Source organism: Eurypyga helias, unplaced genomic scaffold (assembly GCF_000690775.1).
Source record: "Eurypyga helias isolate BGI_N326 unplaced genomic scaffold, ASM69077v1 scaffold18235, whole genome shotgun sequence".
NCBI classification, from domain to species: Eukaryota; Metazoa; Chordata; class Aves; order Eurypygiformes; family Eurypygidae; genus Eurypyga; species Eurypyga helias.
The window spans coordinates 1-22,475 of record NW_010251008.1 but is presented as its reverse complement, the minus strand read 5'-3'; the positions used below and the strand labels follow the sequence as shown (position 1 = coordinate 22,475).

Here is a 22,475-nt window from a genome sequence, read left to right as displayed (position 1 = left end):
TTAGACCCAAATCAGATATTTGAGATACTGCCTATATCTTTATTCATATTCTTTGGTATTGTTATTTGCTACAAAGCACCTGCCTCCAGGCAGCACACACCCTTCTTCAAGTCAAAGGCAGCAGATCGTGCGACGGTCTTCAGGCCAGCCGGCCGTGCTGGCTGAGCTGAGCTCCCTGGCAGCTAGCTGGTACGTCCTCGTTCCAACGCACTTACGCCTTGCAGAATGCCACTGCTAAATCTGGAGCTGCCTTTGAGCGCAGACTGCGCAGTATCTCTGATCCATCGCTCTCAACAGACTAGGACGGGAAAATCTAAGTCACTTGGGCTACAGTGAACTGTAGGGGCCTTTGACTACCAGCTGTGCAGTGAAGTCTTACTTTTTGAAGGACCTTCTGAGTTGCAAACTCTTGAAGGTAAGGAAGTGTGGCTTTCAGACACACGCAATTTCTCTCAGCAGTGGCGATTCAAAATCCTTTTAATTCCTTTAATTCACTTATTTTTCAGGTTTATGAGCTTTTTCTTCATGTTCTGTGCAAAATTCAAATTAAACATTTTTTCTTACAACAAAAAGGGAATAATTGGCATTCGAAGACTTGGATAATCCTTGAATTCTCGTAGGTAGGTGCAGTGTTTGTCCTTTGCCCAGATTGTCATCTGAATGAAGCAAAGCAAGGTGAACAGCCCCACTGGAAGGGAGAAAAAGATACATTTTGTTATCAGATTAAAAACACACTCTTGTTGCTGACATCACTTCAGGGTGAAGCACCAAAACTTTACTCACCTGGAACACACTGAGTCATGATAGTGAAACTGATCCAGGTCCCCACCTGTTTTGGCCAAGGAAATTTAAATATTTCTGGTGACAGCATTTGCATTTATGTTTCTATTGATCAAAAACAAATTTGTCCTAGTACAGGTAAATAAAAAAGCCAAGGTCAGCCAGATCAATTTCTAGTGTTAATAACCTTTAGCCGAAAAGGTAAACAGTGCCTTATTATCACAAACAAAACCTTTCTGTTCGCTTCCATAGCTATTATCACGACAAAATTTTAAGCATTACAACATAGTGTCCTTTGCATTTCTCTGCCTAGTTTGTATTTGTCAACCTCCACCAGTGCTAGGAATGGTAACTTTCCATAGCCTGAGCCCAAATGCTGTTCTCATTAACATCTGCTGATCTCCACTGAAGTTAAAACCTGATGCTGTCCCCCTGTGCAAGAGTGAATTTTACACTGAGTTGCACTGGGTTTAACTGCTTTTGATCTGGGTCGGGAGTTTGGCTCCTGGGGAAGGAATATGAAGTGATAAACAGATTAAAGCCTCTAAAGGAGTCACCACTAACACAAGTGACAGTGTAACTTAAGAAAATGTGGAAGACCTAGGGATATTTCCTATTTTCTCTACCACAATATACTGTATTCATCTGTTTCCCCATTTTTGCTCTCACAGTTTCTTCTATTTATCTATTTCCCCATTTCCTCTACCACAATATCTTCTACTTGTCCGCCCACAATCTTCCCGAGTACTGTGATCCCCCTGGGCTCTTTTACAATACAAACTCAGCAGATGCCCCCATCCCCTCACTGCAACACACATTCCTTGGCAATCTCCCTTTTCCCGTCTGCAGAAGTTGCACTGCTGTAGAGTGTGTCTGTCTGTCTAGCAGCCACGCTGAAGCACAGGCCCGGGGTCTTGGCTGCCTGTTGAAGATTAGCCCTGACCGCATCAAGGCAGGAGGGGAAGAACAGACAAGTTCCTGGCTGCAATCTGACTTCATGGGGTTTAGGAGAGAAGGGGTAATGTATTGAGATCAACTCTTTCAGAGGTCTTTTCCATGTTTAGCATTCCAAAGTAAATTAAAATATATTTAGCAAAACTAGAATCTGAACATCTTGTTTGAAAATACATACCTCATATGTATAGTTAGGGCAAGATACAAAGAAAAACAGCCATGTGAAAGGATTCTTTGTTGGATATGGGATCTTACGAGTTTTGGATCCTATAGATTAGAAAACAAACCACAAAATATTCACAGTCCTAAATACATTGCTTCCTCTAAAGCCAACCCAACTCTGCCTACTCCTTTGTCTCATTACTGTCAGAGAGAGAAGCAGGATGTGGGAAAACAATGTCACTGGACTCACAAGAAAGCATAGGGTAACCGTGAGGAAATGTTCTGAGCGTTAGAAAGTCACGTGCATGTGCTCACAGTCAGTCCTGTAAGAAAAGGTACCTCACGTTTTAGATTTAGACGTTAAAGGTTTTCTCAGATTGTCACAACGAATGAAATTTTAGCAGTCATTGTTGATAGCTCTAAGATGTTTGGCTCGTGGCCAAGAAACCCTGGCCTGTGTAGAGATCTTGTGCTCCCTGTAGAAGCCAGTGAAATCACTTTCCCTTGCTCAGCAAGGCGTAGCTTATACTAGCACTATGTTCTTTGCACTACGGGTGTAACTAACACAACTGCTCCCCCCAGCACAACCTGGCCCTCACCGATGAGAACTACAGTAAGAAGTGCTGTGTAACAGGCTGGTGTTGGATTCTTTGTGCTGTCTTATCTCCCCCAGAAATCCAGACTTGACAATGCTGAGCGATCTGCACTCCCACAGCCGTCAGCTGGCGGGTATCAACGCCTCCAGGATCAGGTCTTTCATGAGACAGAGTAACTGTAGAATTACTGAATGGGTGCGCCAAGGTGAAAAATGATAATGCAGTTTTTACCATTTCTCTGGAGGTCACTGAGGGCAACATGAATGGAAAAATTTCCAGCTTCACACAGCTGCAAGGAAAAGTATGACAGAGTTAAAAATGTGCTTCCCTTCTATTTATTCTTCTTCCTTTTGTTATTTCCTGGGGCAGTAAAAAAAAAAAAAAATCTACTATAAACACAATAAATACCCTTAACCAAGACTGCTGTCTGAGAAGAGGATGGATTGTCTTTGTTCAAATATGAGTCCATACTATACTCTGTTTTATATTTATGATATTTGCTCGCAAATGTGGACTCAGTGCCCAAAGACCAAATTTACTGCTTACATAATCCCCATGAGATCTAAAGGCAATAAACCAAAGGGGATAACCCAGGAGATACTTGCTTTATTTTTGGTTATTCTTATGTCTTTTAAAACACCACAAAAATTGATTTGGATACTTTTGGTTTCTCAGGAAGAGAAACCAAAGACAGGGGTTGGACTCTAAGTAAGTTTTCTCCAGAGTATAATTGGTATGAATCATGAAATATAATTGACCCAGCTTCCTCCATTGGTTTTAAATAATGCTTCCCCAATCAATTATGCAGAAAGTGTATTGAAATGACCCATTTATATGATTTATATGACAGTCTCCCGTGTCTGTAGAGCATAACTAGTAAAGCAAATGAGTGGCAGGACAGAGCTCCTGAGTTTTATTCCCTTTTAAAGACTATGGGAGACCATCCCAGCACATAAATATCAGTCTTGGAATGGATACTGAATCAGAATCTTCCCTTGTGTACAAGATAACATTAAAAACTGACAGATTTATCTGTTCTGCATGCAAGTTATCAGCTTTAGTAGTATGTCCCAAGTGTTCAAGTTCTAAGTATCTGGTTATCCTACTCACTCTTCCACTTATACAACATAAGGAGTAAAGCAGCATTTTGTAGAAAGAGCAACAAACCTACCAGAAACATGATCACAGCAAAATTTATCTGTTTTTTCCCAAAAGCTATTAAAAAAAAAAACAAAACCAAAAACATATTAGTACTAATATACAGGCACATAAGTACTTAAATCATACTGGGGGTTGTTTTGCTACTTACAAGGAGGCGTGTAAAGAGGATGATTTATATAATAAGCAAGCCAAGCTGCAAACCCCCAGTAATACAAGCAGTCCTGAAAAACAGGGAATTTTTCTTCATTTTATTACAATCCTGCAAGGATCTCTTATAACAGTGAATTGGGCTGATCCTTCAAGTTGCTGATAATACAACAAATGACAACACTAAGTGTGGTAAGGTGGGAGCAGACAACCGGAAATAACAGGAGGGAAGTAGTGCCCAGAGTAAGATTTCCTCTCAAATATCTTGGAGCTGTTTATAGATAGTTTTAGAAAGTATGATCATACTATTGAAAACACATTTATCATCTGGCAAGCCATTTGGCCAAAGATGAAGTGCCCTACAGCCTGTGTGTTAAGGACAGACTTGTTTTGCTAACCCCTAAGATCTTGTAAAAACAGCTTTAGGCACTCTGCTTACTATTTTGTATTGCCCAAGCTCTCGCCTTTCCTCTTCTCCTTCACCCGATCAGTCTTCTCTTTCCCATGCTCTAACTTTTTCTACCAAAAGTCATCACACCGGATGCTTTCCTCTGCCCTTTCACTGCAATATCTTTAGTCTGTCCCTTTTGCTCTTGTCCTTGGCTTTCTGTGATCCAGCTTCCATGCCCTAAACTCTGATAACATAGCTGTCACTAATGGCGGTACTGCCTCATTCCTGACCAATCTCTGAGCTTGTTCACAATCTCAGAGCTTGTGTTTTCATACATGAAAAAAAAAAAAATGACAATCTCTACCTCTTGTTTGGTTTTCCTGGCCCTGCCTCTTCTGGTTTTTCTTCTGACACTCATTGCTGCTACAGTAGCTTGGTGACAGGTCATCTCCCTCCTTATATATCTGTAGGTAGAAGGGAGGCCCTTTCTGGGTCCATTCCTCTTCTTCCTCTAAGCTCTCGCCTCTAGGTGCCCTTCTCTTGCAAACAGAATTTAACTCTTGTCAACAACTCATAAATTTGCCTTCCATCAGTTGAGATTTCTTCTTTATCAAACCTAGTGCCTCCGTTTTTAATGGTTTAGGCTATCTTTGATTACCACTTGGACTTCAGCAAGACTGAAATTGAGCTCTTTTATCTTCTTTTCACCGCTTTTCCTTTTCCTTCCCCTTAGCTTTCCTTCCCTCCCTTTTTTACTCTTGAGTAAAACACTGATCCTCTTACTCTTTCTGGTGATGCTTTTTTCTTGACTTTCCAATAGGTTAGTGAAGATGAGACATGATTAGGAGAAAACCTTCTGTTTTCTCCTTCGCAGCTTTCCTTTCCTGCTCATGCAGCCAAATTCTTACCCAAGGCTGCATTCTTTCCTGTCCTGACTGGTTTCATTTTTTATTTGGCTTTGAATTTTGCAGCCTTTTCCTCCTATATATACCAGAACTGCATTTCTAGCAATAATACCCCAAAAAGCGATTACCTCCATGTCTGCAACCCACACTAGCTGACTGCAGTGTCTGATGGTGTGTTTTTCTGAAAAGGCTGGTGAGGGGTAAGGCCCCCCCACCTGCTGCAGACAGTTGTATCAAACATTCTGTCACATTTCCAATTCCTTTTCAGAGATAATCGAACCACTGAAGTCCCAGAGACCTCAGACAAAGTGGACACCCATTTGGGCATGCTGTAATGCAAGGAGACTATTACGAGAGAAATTATGAGGAAGAGCAAATTATTAACCAATAATTACAGATTGTGTGGGACAAAAGAACAGAGAGGCTAAGTAACTTCCCTGTGATGACTTCCTTTTCCCCAGGAAAAGCAGCAGAGCCAAAAAGAATGACTCCAATGAGGAACAATGTAGTTAGTGTCTGATCCATGAACTCTTGCCTCCTCCCTAACACTAGCTTCTTCCACTGTCACCTACAATTTACTAACTGCTGTGTAAAACTTCGGTGGAAAGAGTTTCCTGTAATCTTGGAATGGCATCTTACGACAAAGAGTTCCCTAATGTTGGGGCTTGGCACAGGATGGATCATATGGCAGTGGATTTCAGTAAAGTAAAATTAAATAAATAAATAACCATGGCTCAGCTCCGAACAATACATGCTGTATTTAAAACAAAGAAGTACAATTCATCCTAAGAACATGATTTACTGGAAGAGTATTCCTCAGGTATAAGCAAAGGAGCTTTAGATGGGTGGAGTCTGGCACTGCTTAGGTCCTTAGCAGGAACACTACAGATTTCCAGCTGCCACTAGACGCCCTATTGCTCATACAAAAGCCTCCAGATGGGAACAGCAGAGTTCATCTGCATGATGAACTTTCAACTTCGTAAACTCACTTGAAAGAAAGACATCGCTTCTGTGAATCTTTCATACACCAGGTAAATAACAAATCTTTACAGTAATCTGTAAAAAGATTCTGTGGATCAGGTTCAAACTTTGCAGGGATCCCATAAATAAATTATTCCTAAGTTTATGAAGTTATGGTTAGGATTTTTGTTTCTCTACTCCAACTGACAATCCCTGTGATGCTCAAAACTGTTTCTTGATGCCCTGCCTAAGTTTATTCATGAACAGCATGTACCCTTCTGTTTATCTCATTATATTGGCTTCAGTTGTAATGGCATTTCTTTAGGTCTAGTGTTTTCTTTCCTGCAGATGTTTTTATAGAAAGCGACAATATCCTTTCTTTTTACCCATAAAAATGTTCTGTTAGACCAGTTATAAGACTAATCTTTGAGGAATTCCACAGGTAGCTCCCTATTATTAAAGGTGTGACATCCTTTTCTGGCAAACCCACAATCATCTTTCCTTAATTCCCTTATCACCACACAATTTTTGTACTAATCCCTGTCTTATTCACCCTGAGTCAGTTGTTTACTAAGTCCAGATAAATCAGGTATTCTATCCTTCCTAGAAAACCCACGTATCTTTAGAAGACTATGTTAGTATATAGCATGAACTGCTTTGGTGAACCCCTGCTGCATTTTAAGGCATCATTTATTCCTATTTCCATTTGGTAAACCAAGGATGAAAATGACAAATGACATCAATCCCTGTCTCAGCTCTCCGTTTACTGAGACTGAAGCGTCTCTCGTTAAGGGTAGCTTTCCACTGCACTTAGGAAATAAGCTACCTGTGTCTGCTATGTATATGAACAAGCACTTAAAGTAAGAAGCTTCGTCTGCCATCTGTATGTGAGAGAAAAAAAGGGAAGAGGATGTGATGCTTTTCTCATTGGCACAGTTTTGGAGTAATACCACCGAAGTCAATGAAGTTATAAAAGCAAATCAAACCCAAGCACTGCTAAGCAGGTAGGAGAGCTGTGAGCAACTTTACAGATGAAAGTGAGTGCCACCCAACCTGAGAAGGTGGGAAAAGTGGAAGTGACCAGAATGACTGGTACAAATGTCCATTTTGGCAACAACAGTTTGTATGGTCTGAAAGGAATGAGTAGTTGTCAGAGGTGGCAGTGAGAAAATGAAGATTTTTCACACTGTGCATTCTTTTTCAAGGTAAAGTTGTTCATTTATCTGCTGTTTAGCAACCATTAGCTACTGCTGTGTCAAGAACAAGTCTTTAGGAGGTCTGCTAGCCTTTTAACTACCCCCGCCCCCTGCTGTTGCAGAAAACACAGTAAATTTCTAGGGAGGATTTTTTCTGGGGGCCACTGCTCAACTGCAGCCTCTCCTTCCACTGAGAAAGCAGGAAGCTATCACCAGAACTGCCAGAGCCGCTGCACAGCTGTGAGGATTTAGCCACAAGGTAGAGCTCCAGCTGCTGTTACACAAATTCCAAGGGATGTCTAAAAAATATTAAATATCCAAATGCTGACACTGTACACTTTTTCCCGTTGTAGATGATAATCTCCTGTCTTCCTGAGTAGAAAGCCTATTTTTGAATACCACTGTGTACACTGTTGGAAATGTTTGTAAACCAGCTACAGCTCGTGCATAACCATGCAGTCCATTGTCCTGCTTCACAGACATCTAGGAAATAGGGCGCCTGTGTCTCAACAGCGGCCCTACGCCGCGGCAGCACTGGTAACATTAAGGGGCGCTCCTGCTGGAGAAGAAAATGCAGAATAACCAAGATGCTACGTGCTGGATCAAAGTAAATTAACAGTCGCTTAACAGCAAAGAGAGTGGAAAACGGCTGCTAAAAAAAGCAGATTTTTTCTTTTTCGAAAAGCACCCCTCCCAACATGGTGCCTGCCTGTGCTACCTTAAAAGTTAACATTTGTTACGGCAACCTTCACACTCGAGAAGCTAGCTGAATGAGAAGAAAGGGTATGCTGAAGGTTTAAAATGCTACAAGCAATGAGACTACTGTCACATGAAAAACAGTATGGCAACACGGGGGTCACACGACAGCGGCATTAAGAAATCTTTTGAAAGAACTACGTCTTTATGGGTGAGATTTGCTGTGCATTACTACAAAAGCCACACCAAAAAATCTGTGCTGCTGAGTGAGAGCATAGGTTGGCTAGGTTGGATTTGTAAGGGGGGGGGCTATGGATAGATTCTGGCACAATTTACCTTCACAATATTCCTCAGTGGCATAGTCCCATGGGAGAACCGATGAACAAATACTGTTTCAATCAACCTTTTGATGTAGTGGAAAGAATGGCAGATACATGCCAAGCTAGAAACAGCAAGACAAAAGCATTTAAGAGGCTTAAAAAAATCAAGTGTGGCAAGACATTCGGAATAAGACTACAATGCTAAAAAGAAATACTACTCAAGCCTGCAAACGGACTTACTTAACTACTGGATGCGGGCTTGATGTAAACCTCTCATCCAGTCCATAGACAAAAGGCATGCGGAAATAAAACAGAAAATAGATGAACAATGGACCTGTATATTCTATCAAAAACACCTGGAAAAAGAGAGAAAATAATTAGACAGCTGAATTAGATGATGGGTTTGCTTTGGTTTCTTTATGATAACTAATGCAGCGGAATAAACACCTCCACTGACCCAGGATTGCATTTAAGAGAGGCAGGGAGGGAATAACAGAATTGGGCTTGCGCTGTGAAACCGGTAGACAGGCATGTCAGTGTTTTGCAATGCATTTGCCTCAGTTGCATACAGAGAGCCATTGCCAGTGCAGCTTGACACAGTATGGGTATGAAAAGGTAATCATGCAGCCCAGAGACCATGATAAAGATGCATGCATGCTACATTTGCGCAGCTCTCGCCCTCCTCTTGCCCTCAAAAACTGTTGCTTTATTTCAGGTTAAAATGAAATTTGGTGAAGAATTTCTCTTGAAAAAGAGGAGCTTTGTTTCTAATGAATGAATTTTGTTTACACAGCTGGTAGGTGTCCACAGGTGACCCCATCTGTATGAACAGTTAGCACAGCAGATGTCCAGGAAAGAATCAATTCATTCTATGTTCAAGTGATCTTAAATTTGAACACAAAGAATAGGTTTTTTAGATTTTTCTTTTTAAAAAGTGAGGAAGCCAAAGAAGCTATTATCTAACTTGATTTCATTTCAGATATGTACATTTCTTAGGAACATCACTTTAAATGGAAATTAACTTTGGACCAAACAAGAGTTGAATTTTCCACACCTCCGTAAGTGAGGAAGGTAGGCCCATACCACATTTATCACGAAAGAGGGGAAAATGATTGTACTTCTGTCAAAAAAAACCAAAACAAACAAACAAAAAACCCCCAACAACCCAACACCCAGAAAAACCCCCCATAAATCACAACCACTGTTTTCTAATGTGTTTAGTTATTTTGACACTCAGAAAAGTTGTTTTATCGACTTCTTTAACAATCAGCATTTTCTCTGGCAAAGATCAGATTTGATTGTAAATGAGAAGTTTATCTTTTTTAGTTGATAAACTGCAACATTTCTTGGCTTGCATGTGAATAAAGTAGTTTGAAGGGCAGGGAGAGCAGAATGTAAAGGACAGGTTATGGAATGGCAGAAGTCTGGTGTTCCTCTGTGCTCTATTTTAGTATATGTTCATGCATGTGTGTCTTGGAATCTACATTGCCATTAGAAGTTTTTTGCCTGTCTTACTGTTTTTCAGACTGTGTAATTTATCCACATTGTGTCCAAAGTGATGATGTGAAGATTTAGTCTTGCAGAATGTTTGACTTTTTTTATTTTACCTCCTATGAATGTGTCTTTGCTATTTGCCATTAACACAAGATTTTATTAATGTCTCAGAGTTAAGAAATGGTAAATGTGCCTTTAACTTACAGGGTACTCTTCCCTTCCTCCCTGTTTCAGTAGAACTAGTGTAATATGTGCGTCACGGACCTTGTGACGAACTGGAAGGGTCACTGGTCACCTCACTGCATTAACAGTAGTGTTGAGTTGCCTGCCTTTGAGCTGAGACAGGAAATATGTGAGGTCTTGCTGGATGGCTACTAATACTGCAGAAATTAGCAGCTGCCATTAGTCTGCCGCTAGCATCCTGGGATGCAGCCGCACGCAGGCAACTAACTGATCTTACTTTCATGCGTTTTTTGCTAAAGTCACTTCAGTTACCATGTGAAATCGCTCACGTGCCTCTTCGCAGGACACACTCATAGGACTATAGTCCCGATCTTTGTCAGGAGAGTTACACAGGCCCTGTGAAACAGATCCCCAAAGGCATTTAGACACCTATTTCCTAGTGATTTTGCAGTAGACATCTATATCCACTGGAGAACCTGAACCTTAGTTCAGTAGAGCCAACCTACCCTGCAGCAAGTTTTCCACTGCTGCTCTCCCAGGGAACTAGGCATTCAGAATATCCTGATACTGCTTTCCCTGATCAAATGAACTGAAGCAATGAGGATTCATTGCCTGCATCCACTGTCAGAGCAGGCATCATGCAGAAATATTGGAGACAAAAAAGTCATGTAAGGATTAATTATGGAAAAACAGCCATTAAAACGGCTCAGACTCGAAGCATAGCTCACCGTAGTCCATCCTATCTGTGGCCCTAAATCTTTAAAGTATAAGGTAGCAGTTGTGCCAACAGGGAGGTGCTGCAGGATTTCCTCATCCCTCAGGGACTTTCCTTCTGAGAAGGAAAGAAGCAATTACATCTCAGTGAAATTCAAGTCAACTTTGGTAGCATACTGGCTTTATATTGTGCTTTAATCAATCTGTGAGATTCTTTGATGTGATGTGGGTTTATTGGAATCTCAATAATCAAAGAATATTTATACTTGGTTTTGATTTGTCCCTGTAATCACATATAAGCCTGGGTCCTCTTCACACCAAGACTGTTAGGAGAATTATCCTACGAGAATTATCCACTACGTGCCCGCCTAGTCTAGCAGACTTGCTTCATCACTGCTACAGCAGAATTTGCCGATGGGTGACTGGCCTTTAACAGAGTTCACTGTCCTCCTAGTCAGCTGTACCTCCACCTCCCCATTTGTCATCATCAAACGAAGAGAAGCTAGGATAAAGTGAGGCTGGGAGGCTTTCCTACAGAGGTGTTTTCATTGCCTCCTTTTTGTCCCAGCTGACCAGCTAGGGTGATTCCACAGGACTTGAGCATGTGCTCAAGCTTTTAATGCCTAGATTTGGGGAAATCTCCAGAAGGCCAGGATTTACTTATGGCAAGTCTCACAGCGTAAGCCCACGGAGGAATCTGACAACGGAGATCTCTGAAGAAGGAAATAAGATACTCATACACCTGTTTTCCAGGGACAGATTCTACACAATGAACTAATCTTCACCAGCATACTTTTAAGGGACTGTTTAAATAAAATTACGCTTAATGGAAGCAAAAGAAGTAAGTGCTACATTTTATACTGAATGCTAAGATGAATTAACACAGTTTGGCAATTGGACTTTCCTTGTGCACCCAGACCACGTACTAAGAGGCTTCTAGGAGAAATACCTACAACTGCAATTATGAAGTCAGCCAGTTGGCATCAGCTATGTCAGCAAATCCTACATCCATGGCAATGTGTTTTGTATTAGCTTACCTCAGAAGAACTGTTAATTCCTGCCTGAGAACAGAGCGTTATGTGAATTGAGAGCTCTCACTCACAGCCCTGTTTAGTACCCCCGGCTGAGCATCACCGTGGAGATCATTTCACTGCAGCTTAGGGAAACTAGTATCTAGATTCTGTGCGTCCTGTCTTGGAAGCAAAAGTGCTCAGTAGTTAAAAAGTGCATTGGAACACTGTGCAGACTCCCGAATTAATTACCAAGCGCCAGGCACACGGGTGGAACTGTTCAATACTTTCAAAGAACTAAATTTGTTCCGTATTTTCTTCAGCCTTCATAATGCTAATTAGCATAGCTGGAAACGCATTCTTAAAAGCTAATACCCATGCAAAGTACAGCTTTTATGCTCAGAGCTTTGTTACTCTGGTCCTGACAGGTACTTACTTGGATCAAGTTTTATCGACTGCCTTGCTGGATACCACTGAGGATCTGTAAGACCATACAGAATTCTGTGATATACAATGTTTGGTTTAGATCATCCACTATTACAATGAATGCAACACAACAAGATAAGATTTAGTTAAAGATTTTTAGGGATATTTATTCAACATGAATATCTGTGAGAAATTACGCTGCAGAAAAAAATACAAAGTTGTATCAGGGAAGTATAAAAAGTGAGAGTAAAATCTTGCTGTGATCACATTCATGTGCAGGTTACTTAGCATTCTGTGTGTGTACATCACAGGTTTCAAATTATGTAATTTTCATCTGTTTATATACTAGATATTCTGATGTGATATGAACTGCTGCAAAAGTTATACTCACATAATTTATGGAACATCAATCTGATCTCCCTGATTGTGGCATTTGGTTCCACCTAGGCATCAAAAAACATTGCATATGTAAGATGCATATTTTGAAAGACAACAACTAGGTGTAAGACTATTTAAGTAGAAATGGGAATCAAACAATGTAACAGTATAACTTTATTATGATGGTTAGGATTGGTAGGGGTGATTCAAAGTCCTTCTTACAGGAAAAAGGGAGGACAGATCGTGAGATCTCTTTCAGAGGCAGTTTCTCTAGCAGAGATCAAGAGTCACTACAACAGCAGTGACAGTTTGATAGCTTCTGAGTGAGTAAGACACAACTTGCACCATCTTAGTGAAGCAGCTGAAGTTGTACTTTGCCCAAAAGCTCTGCCTGCAAAAGGGCTGATGTACTCTGTAGCCAGTATGAAGTGTGCATAATCATTGCTTCTTCAGTTTCTATCAGGAGATTAAATACCCTTCATAAACACTAAGTTTACTTAAGAAAAGCTAGTATTTTTTAAATAGTCACCTAGCATTTTAAATATTTCTGCTTTACCTTATCTAGGAAGCATAGCTGTCTCTTTGTCTTCCAGTCAAGGATTTCCACCTGATAGGACACAAAATGATAATTACTAGTTATTGGCTAAATAATCTCTAAACTCGTGGTTCATTCCCAAATTCGCAATCATTGTTCAGTGAGACACCATTTTTCTCTGATCTGTGAGTTGTTTTAAAAACACTTCTGATGTGCTCAAAAAACCACCTTTAATCATAGCCAGGTTCTCAAAGCACTCAACTTGCAAAAAAATTATATTCTTGCCAAATAAATTCTCTTCCTGGATATATTCAGAAGCAGAAAAAGCTAACTTATTAATCAAAACACATTGATCTTGGGCAGTTTCTTATGCTAGAGCAAGAAGAACAAATATGGGATAAACAAGTTTCACCGAAATCAGGAAGGAACAGAATTTTTATGATTTGTAAAACTGGAAAGACAGTTTGAGGGGAAAAAACAAAGAATATATGCATGTAAGCATATATTCTCAGTATATTTCAAGATTAATGTGCATTGTTCCCAGAATATTTTACTTGTGAAGAGAGTGGAAAACACTGGTGGACATAAGGGACAAATGCAGTTAAAGATCTGGACTTCACAAATCCTTAAGAGGTTGTTATAGGAATATTCAGTGTTACTCTTGCCTCTCAGGTCACCTGTATTAGTGACTACTGTGTTAGTAGACACATATTAGCATTTTATATTCCAAGCAGTGGTTTAGCTACAGATCTGAAAAGAGCAGTTTATTTCCATGGTCAAATGGCACTTTGGCAAAAGGTTATGATTTTAATCAACACCCAAGCAGAAATGTCCCCAGACGTTTCAAAGCCCAGCTGCGGCAGGCTAGCAAACCCTACAACACAGTTACAGTGTTTTAATTTCATTTGTTCTCATCAAACACTGTAATGGAACTTTGTGGTGTAGCTAAGAGGCAAAGTCCAAAGCTTATCTGTCACACTTCATGACTGGGAGTATCATTACTTAGTACCAAAAGAGTGTGTTGATTTTTTTAAAAATAAACATCTAGCACTAATTATGTTTGGTATTAACTGGCCAAGAGGATAGATTAACATTGGACTTTAAATATGATTCCTTACTAAAAATAGGAGTCACAGTCAAGTATCTTTCTAATAGGGTTGCTTTGAAAAGATCACTCAGTTAGAGGATCTTATTTCCTTGTTTTACTCGTCCCAGATGGTTCTTTCTCTGTCAGTGCTGCAATGGAACACCTCAGCCTCAGAAGGAAGGATCAGATCTGATCTCCACAGGGGATACTAATGCAGTGACATTTTCTACCCATGCACTGTAAGCTCTAAATGGGGACATCAAGGAGGTAAGCACTTTTCCTCCTTTGTGATATGCAAGGAACTTTTGACAGATTATTGGTATATTATGTTTTCCCTTCATTATTTTGTATCTGAAATAACACAAATGTCAGATTTTAATGTCTCTGTTTGTGGGACATCTACATGGGAAAGCAAACGAAGTGGATTCCCTTCCCAGAGGACTATTCTTGAAAAACAGCAGTCTGACTCTTGCAGTCTGCAGAACACATACTGTGGGGACTGTAAACCATTTTTTATCCCTTCTGGTGCTGAGTTGCTACAAGGATTGTTGAAACCTTTGCTGTATCTCAAAGCTCTGGTGTCAGTGAACACCACTGGACTACCCTACAGACTGCAGCAGTGCCCACAGTTTTTACCAGTCTCCCTGTTCCACACCCACTCCCAGCACACACATTTTGGATCAGAATCCCCAGGGACAGCTTTAGTCTATGACTTTCAGTGGCTGTATTAGAGAAATCTTCTCCAAGCCAATTACAGAAAATTACAGAATGGTTTGGATATATTCTGCCACCTACACTCTTTTATAATTCCATTATTCTCATTATGTACAAGGCCAGACTGAAAATTATAAAGCTTTTTTTTTTTTTCTTTGCTCTGTGTTTTTCATGGGAGTGGCTGTGCAGAAATGTAGGTGCTTCTGTGAACCTTTGGAATCAGTGTGAAAAACAAACAAATCTTCCAAGATCTTCTACACTGTTACTTGGTTCTACTCCAGCATGTCTCTCTGAAGTGCCAAACCGACACACTTGCCTGCACTGGCCCCTTTCTTTGAATACCTCAAGGGAGCCTACAGTCACAGTGGATCCAGACTCCTCTTGAGGGTGCACAGTGACAGTGGTGAGAGGCAACAGGCACCAGTCACAATGCGGGAAAATCCAATCAGATTCAGTAAAATTTTTAACCATGAGCTTGGCCAAACATTTGAACAAGTAGCCTAGAGAGGATGTGGAATCTCCAACCTTGGAGTTGTTTAAAACTGGCCTGGACAAGACCCAGTGCCATCTGATCTAGTTGTATCTGCTCTGAGCAGGAGTTGGACTGCATGACTTCCAGAAGTCCCCTGCAACTTCAGGGGACCTTATTCAATTTTTTTTGGGGGGAGGGGAAACCTTAAAATTCCTGAACTTCAAACATTTCAGTTACTTTCAAGATCTAAGCAAATATCAAACATTCTTTCCCTTTTCAGAAAGACAGACGCAGGAACGCAGCTTTAGATTCCACTCTAGCCCATAGAAGTTGTGCGACAACCGAGTAAACACAAAGTGACAGTTTCCTCTATCACACCTCTTTGCTCTATCAGAACATCCCCCAGTGTTCCCTGCGTAACCGACAGAAAAGCCTGATCCAAGGCAAGAAATGTTATCTTTTCTGAACATAACGGCCAATCACACGAACCCAGGTAGCACTGAACACAGGGTTTCCAGTCTTCAGGCACAGCACCAAGTCAGTTAATGTACTGCTTGGCAACACTTTTTAGATACCCAGCATTCTGTTCCTGGAACATTTACTGATGGATATCATCCCTTTCAAACATAAATTGACTCAGAGAACTTCAATTTCTCTGTGTTTCCAAAGCATTTAGCACAATAGGGCACTGGCTGTTGGCCTGCATTAGTGCATTATGACTTGCAGTCCACTTACTTGGTGAATTGTTAAAGGTACTTTAAATTACAACTTCTCTAAAACTACTTCGAGTGGAACTTAATCAGAAGGCAGATTTGTGCAAGATAGCTGTGTTAAAACTTTTTTAGAAGTGATTGCAAATATATCTTCAGTGTTTAGAAGACAAATTTGTTCTAGTGCATAAGGATTAAAGACATACTGTCTTTAAAAACAGAAAAATTCTTGATTATTATTGTTTGGAAGAGGTAAAGGATATAGAATAATCAATATATGATACAAGAAGAAAAAAGTACATTCAACTGCTCAACTTTTATTCAGAAAATAAAAGTGGAACGTAAAAGGAGGAAAAGTTTACTGATGGGGAAAACAGTTGAGCGAACAGCATTTAAAAAGATTTTTAAGATGCAGTGGGATTACAAAAATATAGTCGATCAAATTCACACAGTTTAAAGCCATATCAAATGCTTACGGGTCAACAGATCTTCAAAAATTAGGTGATAACTTATGGAAATACTGATACACTTATGTCTGTGTACCTCGGAAGTTTTACTTGCAGCCATTTGTACTCAGCAGATTCAATGAGCTGGAGCTGAGTGATATTTTGTGAGCACTGACATAAGCATATATTCTATTGATTTCTTTGGAAATTACTCAGTTTAAAAAAATGCTTATTTTGCAGTCTAGGAACCAACCAGCCCAAGAAAGAGAAATGCAGAATCAATTCTCTCTGAACTATCAGAGTGCTTACATAAGTCATGTTCCTTGAATCTACACTAAAAAATAAAATCCAGTGGTTGCCACAGTACTAATTAAATCCTTCTAAACATTTTATTTTTCCTATGGAATTAAGTCATTTTCTCTACCTCCTTAGGCTTTTCTGGTGTACTGTGTTCTTCCTGAAGGAAGTGAGGACGCTTTAGTGTGATCTTACAGGAGCGCATATCAAGAATAACTTTCTTAGAGTCAGCAGAGTTAAGGCAAAGGGGAGTTGCTGTAGGTGTGCTTGGTTGTGCTGCTGCTGCTACAAATGACTTTGAAGTTTCCCTTGCATGGGAATGTACCAGCTGTTGCAGAGGATGAGTCTAAGGATCCATCTAAAACGTTATCTTTCTGATACAGCCAGCAGCAGGTGACTCAGAAAAAGTAATGAACAGAGCAATAATGTAGTGACTGAGGAGGAGACAGAGAGGAGGCAGACTGTGATTTTCCTGCACCAGAAGTGCTGCCTCTGTACTTAGCAGCTTTTCATGGATTTTTCCTCAGTTAGTTTATCCACTTGCCTTTTAAACCTGTGTAAACTTGCCTGCAGGGTCCTGAGGTGGGGAGTTCCCTAGCTTAGCCACAGGCTGTGTGAGGAGTTCTCAAAGCAGAACCAGGGCACATGTTTAACCACAAACCAAGATGTCCTCATCTCACCTGTGGAGTGCTGTACCTCATTCTACAAGTACTCCAACTACATAAAGCCCTACCTCTCTGAAGAAACTGACTCGTGAGAGTAGAATCTTACTAGATTATTTCACTGTGTATAGAGAGAGGACATCCAGTGACACTCAAAAGGTTTTATACAATTAAATCTCACTTTTGTAGAATTTAGATGTCTGACATTTACAGGTTCACAAGAAGCACATTAGGTACTTACTCCTCAGCTTCTTAAGTTCTGCTCCTACACAAGCCAACGAGCACTACTGTCTGAATTGTGCTGAAACCCATAGCACATTTTTATTTCTCCCAGCCGTTTCAGGCTTGTTAGTTGGGCATGCTTGCATCTGAATCCTCAAGGACCAGTAAGCATCTTTATCCCCACGTCAGCACAATGCACAGCATTTAGATTGTTTCTGAATGAAACTAAACTGTCACCAAAGGAGATGATCTAGTTCTTCATGCTTGGTATGTGATGGTTAGACACACTGCCAGAAAGTGGGAATACTATTTCGGCCATTCCTCATTCCTCCCACAGAAGGCTTGGGTGGCTTGGGCCACCAAGCAAGGAATAAAGGATTCAAGAGAGGTCAAAAAGTACAGGCAGGAGAGGACGGAAGCATATTCCAGTGAAAAGGGCAGTCTCCTACCAAAGAGAAAGCCTGAATTCCTGTCTCTCTTAGCTACTTTAAGTACTGCTCCCTCCCATTGTCTTTCTGTTCAGCATTCCCCTACAGTGGATGCTTTTTGGGATACTATACAGTGAAGGGGTAGAGTTGAAGTAAACTTGGATACCTTAGCCCAATTGTCATATCCACTCTTGGAAATTGGTCCCTAACCTGAAGGCATGGCAAACCCCGAGTTCCTTTGTGGACCTGAGGACAGTAACAGGTATAGAGCTACACGTGGTCATCCTTCAGAAAGACAAATCCATTTATATAATTGTCAGGGGATAAAATGAGCCTGTGTAAGGATGGTCAGGAAGGAAAAGGAAGGTCTGTTCCCTTGGAATAGGAGGCTGGTCTATTTTTCACAGACTGGAAGAGCTGCTAGAGATCTGTGCTTTCACAGTGAATTCTGGGTCTTGAAAGCCCATGCAAACTTTGCAGCTTTTACTAGCATGCATTCTTCCAGGAGGGTACACAGGATGGGAAAGGAACCTGCCCCAATTAATACTGACTCAGTGGGTGTTTAGTTACAGTGGCTAACAGAAAGCTGCACAGTGCCAATCCCCAGGCGTACTGAGGGGTTGCGTCATTCACGAAGTATCACACTCACGATGAAGCGAACTGGAGTGCCTCCATCTGAGAATCTAAGCCAGCTTTGACTCAACACTAAGTAGACATCCAGGTTTTTCAACACCACTGCGTAGCCTTTTCCATGCACAACAGAGAATATTCATTGCCTCAGGGTTTTAGTTTATGGTGATTATTTTCTATAGAAAGAAGAGGTTTCTCTGTAGAAGACGTTTATAAATTCTTTGTGAAATCACAATCATTTCTTTGCATCAGCACTCTCATTTGCAATGTTGAGCTATTTATAGTTCCATTACGACTCTTCATGGATCATTTGGTGTATGGATGTCAAAAAGTACGTCCAACATATGGTTTTGATGTGGAACTGAAGAGAGTGAAGAGTTATTTTCTCCATTTTATTACCTAAAGATAAAAGATGGGTCTGCTATCTTTTGACAGGGCAGGAAGACATGGGAAATTTGGAGCCCTTGTACTGACAGCTGAAGTCACAAAATCTGTATTAATTTTTTTCAAATATACTTAGTCTATTATTTTTTCTAAAATAAGACTTTTGATTTCAAATGTAGCCTTCAAATTCTAAGTAGTTGCAGGTATTTCCTGCTAAGTAAAGGTTTACTACCACAGTTTCCTATACAAAATTAAAAGTTTCTCTCTCAAGCTCTATAGAGAAAAAGGATAAATTGCTGTGTCTTAAATGAAGCAGCACAACTCACTAAGTAAGTGCTGGTAAGTGTGTGGAGAAGTGGTGCGGGGAGAGAAAGGGAGAATGTTTTTCCCTGTCTTCTCATCTTTCTGTGATAATAATCTCATGCATTACTTATGAAAACAGAGCGGATGTCTTCAAATAGCAGGGCAGTTTTCAGCAGTGTCCCTTTAAATGACCATTCAAATATACCATATGTGGCCTTGTCTTGCTCAGGCAGCTCTTGGCGGATACAGAATCTTAGAATCCTCTGCAGTCCTGCTTTTGGCACTTGTTCTCAGTGCTCTTGATGAGGCTTTAGACAGCATAGCTCTGAGTGGGAGAAACCTTTGTAAGAGGAGCTGCGACATCCCAGCAATGCTAGCTAGGCAGCAGTCATGCCTCCCTTGCACTCAGAGGGTTTTCATCACAGTCAGAAGGGGGAGAAGCTCTAAAAGCCAGCACGGGGGGGCGGTGCATTATTGCTGTTAGACTGCACTGCATATGTCAGTTCAAGCTATCCTCAGGGAGTGAAGTCTCCAAAGCATTTTTGGTTATCACTGCTCACAAAAGGCACTTCCCATCCAAAGCAATTAAAGAATCAAAAGTAAATCTGTGGCTCTTACGACACTAATATTCTGCAGTATGAATGTATTTGTTCAAGTACCTTTCCACTAGGAAGTCAGACTGCCATACCATTGTCTTTATATGAAATGCTTTTGAAGACCTAAACCTCCTGTCAAGTAGAAAGAGAGGGTAGAATTCATTAGCCTAACTTCAGAGCTCTCTACTACAGACATTTACATCTGAGCATGTCACAGAGACATCCTTTGTCTGGAAAGGAGAAAAGCTCTGAAACACATCTAAAATAGGTCAGAAAAGTTGCTCTCTAATCAGTTTGAAGAAGTGAGCTCTCCTGGAGAGTATTAATTATCTAGAGACAAATCTCTAAATTTTCAGAGGTAAATCTCCTCAAATGATCAGGTGCAGTACTTCCAGCTGTGCACATACTTCTTGAAACTGTAGTTGTTCTTGATAAGCTTCTCCTGAGCTTTTAGTGATAAAAAAGCTGAGGTGAAATTAGAAACATACCAATACCTGCAGTAAACAAGACCTATTCTACCATTATTAGAGAGTATGAAATGTCGAGGCAGCCATCGAGACATAGATCTGGGAGTACAAGGACCTGACTGCATGTCAGTTCTAAACCAGGCATCTTGCAAGTAGAGGGAAGTGACTAAGCCACTCTGGGTTTTTTGCTGCCCATCCATTAAGTCCAGCATACTTTGGCTTAATTACGTGGTTGCTCATAATTCTTGGTACTAAATTTGAACACAGCCAAATCAAAATAAGGAGTTAAAGGTACTTCCACAGCTGAATCTGCCTTTCACTGGCTTCTTAATAGTCACTTTAATACAGTGTTGTCTCTTTTTAAAGTGTTTCGGTCTTTAGCTCCGCGGAGAAAGACTGTGATAAAGAAAGGAAATAACAGCCAGTGTCTCAGCACTCACCATCAGCCTGATGTTCTGGCGCATCTTTTTGTAGGTCCATTTACCAAAGAGTAATTTTATCCATGCATAAGGGAGAGGACCTTCCTACATACTCAGGAACCTATGAAATTGATTGTGTAATCAGCACGATCAAGTGCACAAACTCAACAAAGCTGGAAGAAATATTCCACTAATAAACTCCTGCTAAGCTTGTGACAGTCATATTCTGAAAAATTCAGACAGTGACTGGTGATTTTAAAGTGCTTTGTGATTCTTCTAAGAAAGCACCACAGAAGAACAAATAAAGGGTAAATGGTTTAGAGGTGTTCAGGGCAAAGTACGGAACTATACAGTACCTCAAACAGGGAACAGTAACGTTTGTAACACCAAGAGAGATTTCCTGCCCCAGGAAGCACTGGGAGAGGTGGGACACTTACCTTCTGTCTTTGCACAGCTCAGTTTTGAATGCATGGTGGGGAGGTGCAATTCAGAATTCAAATTCAATTCATTTATGACACAGAGCAAATCAGTGGGGAGAACAGCACAGAAAGTGGTAAGAAACAGCACTGCTCAGTGCTACCCAGGCCATCCCTGTCCACATCCTACACCAAAGCCAGCGCAGACACAGACTGGATGAGCTAGGAAAATCTGTTTCCACCCATTATCTGCTGTACAGAGAAATGGACTAAAACATACATGGTTGACATGTAAATTGATGAGGCATTCTGAGTTTGGGTTGGTGTTGCTCCGACACAGAACCTTGATTTAGGACTCAAAAGACCTGTTCTGCTTAGCAAGATGGAGCAGACTGTTCCATTTTTGTGTGTTTCCCCATCTGCAAAATGAGGTAACAACAACATTGTTGGTGCTTTTGAGACCTTCTAGTAACAAGCGCTGTTCAGAAGTTCAGTACAGCTAAGGCAGAAAAGCAAACCTGCAGGCCAGATGGTGACCAAAGACGTTCAGGAGGGTAATACACGGGTGCCTGCTCCTGCATTTGTATCTCGCAAGTTTGGGACACCGGTAGACATGCAGGAGACAGTGAAAAGCTTGGCTGGTTTTCCTGAAAAGCAGTTAAGTCGACATGGCAGAGGAAAAGGCACAGTGGAGGTCCTTACCTCCCACCCGCCGGAGCTAGAGACAGCTTACTTGTTTGGGATGTCCAGAACACTTTGGTAACTTGGAAAAGCAAAATCTGAATTTGTAGGTCATACTAAGTCACGGGCAGAGCAGTTGCTTTCCAGATTGTTTAGGATTCTGTGAACGTCGCAACAACAATCGGTTTACATTTTGCACGGGGGAAGGGACTGTGTTCATTTTTACATGAGTCGTGCTGGAGAAACTGAAGCGTAAGTCTGCAGGACACATTCAGGTTTGCTGCCACTTAGCTGGTACTGACCTGCTTTGGTAATACAAGTCACTCTTGAGAATTTTTGGATTAGCCAGCCTAACTAGTTCTAGGAAAGAGTCGGTGTGGCTGTTTAAGCTGGTGAGATACATCGCCCTTCATAGCCCCCACCTGCGAGCTACTCCGCTCTTTCCGTACACCCAGGGCGCTGCCGGCACTGAACTCCGGCTCGTTTTCATGTCCCACCCAAGCCGGCACCCAGCGTCCCGGCTGCGGGCAGGT

General features: G+C 41.0%; 1 protein-coding gene across 1 annotated transcript; it reads right to left on the bottom strand.

The window, feature by feature from the left end:
• Nucleotides 1-472: 472 nt before the first annotated feature.
• Nucleotides 473-20,890, bottom strand: TECR (trans-2,3-enoyl-CoA reductase). Its single transcript, XM_010151880.1, has 15 exons — nt 20,867-20,890; nt 18,213-18,292; nt 17,468-17,504; nt 13,030-13,080; nt 12,487-12,538; nt 12,106-12,150; nt 10,674-10,777; nt 8,509-8,624; nt 8,285-8,390; nt 3,802-3,874; nt 3,664-3,707; nt 2,724-2,781; nt 1,913-2,001; nt 784-829; nt 473-688 (listed from the first exon to the last, which is right to left on the bottom strand). Exons 1-15 carry the CDS (start codon nt 20,888-20,890, stop codon nt 561-563), a joined length of 1,053 nt encoding a protein of 350 aa, XP_010150182.1. The 3' UTR covers nt 473-560.
• Nucleotides 20,891-22,475: the final 1,585 nt, after the last annotated feature.

Coding starts and splice junctions, on each gene's coding strand:
- TECR (XM_010151880.1), bottom strand. CDS start 20,890: ATGCGCCAGAACATCAGGCTGATG. Junction 8,625..10,673: donor CACAGATAGGATGGACTACG/GTGAGCTATGCT, acceptor CTCTTTTTCCAG/GTGTTTTTGATAGAATATAC. Junction 830..1,912: donor GCCCTAACTATACATATGAG/GTATGTATTTTC, acceptor TGGCCAAAACAG/GTGGGGACCTGGATCAGTTT.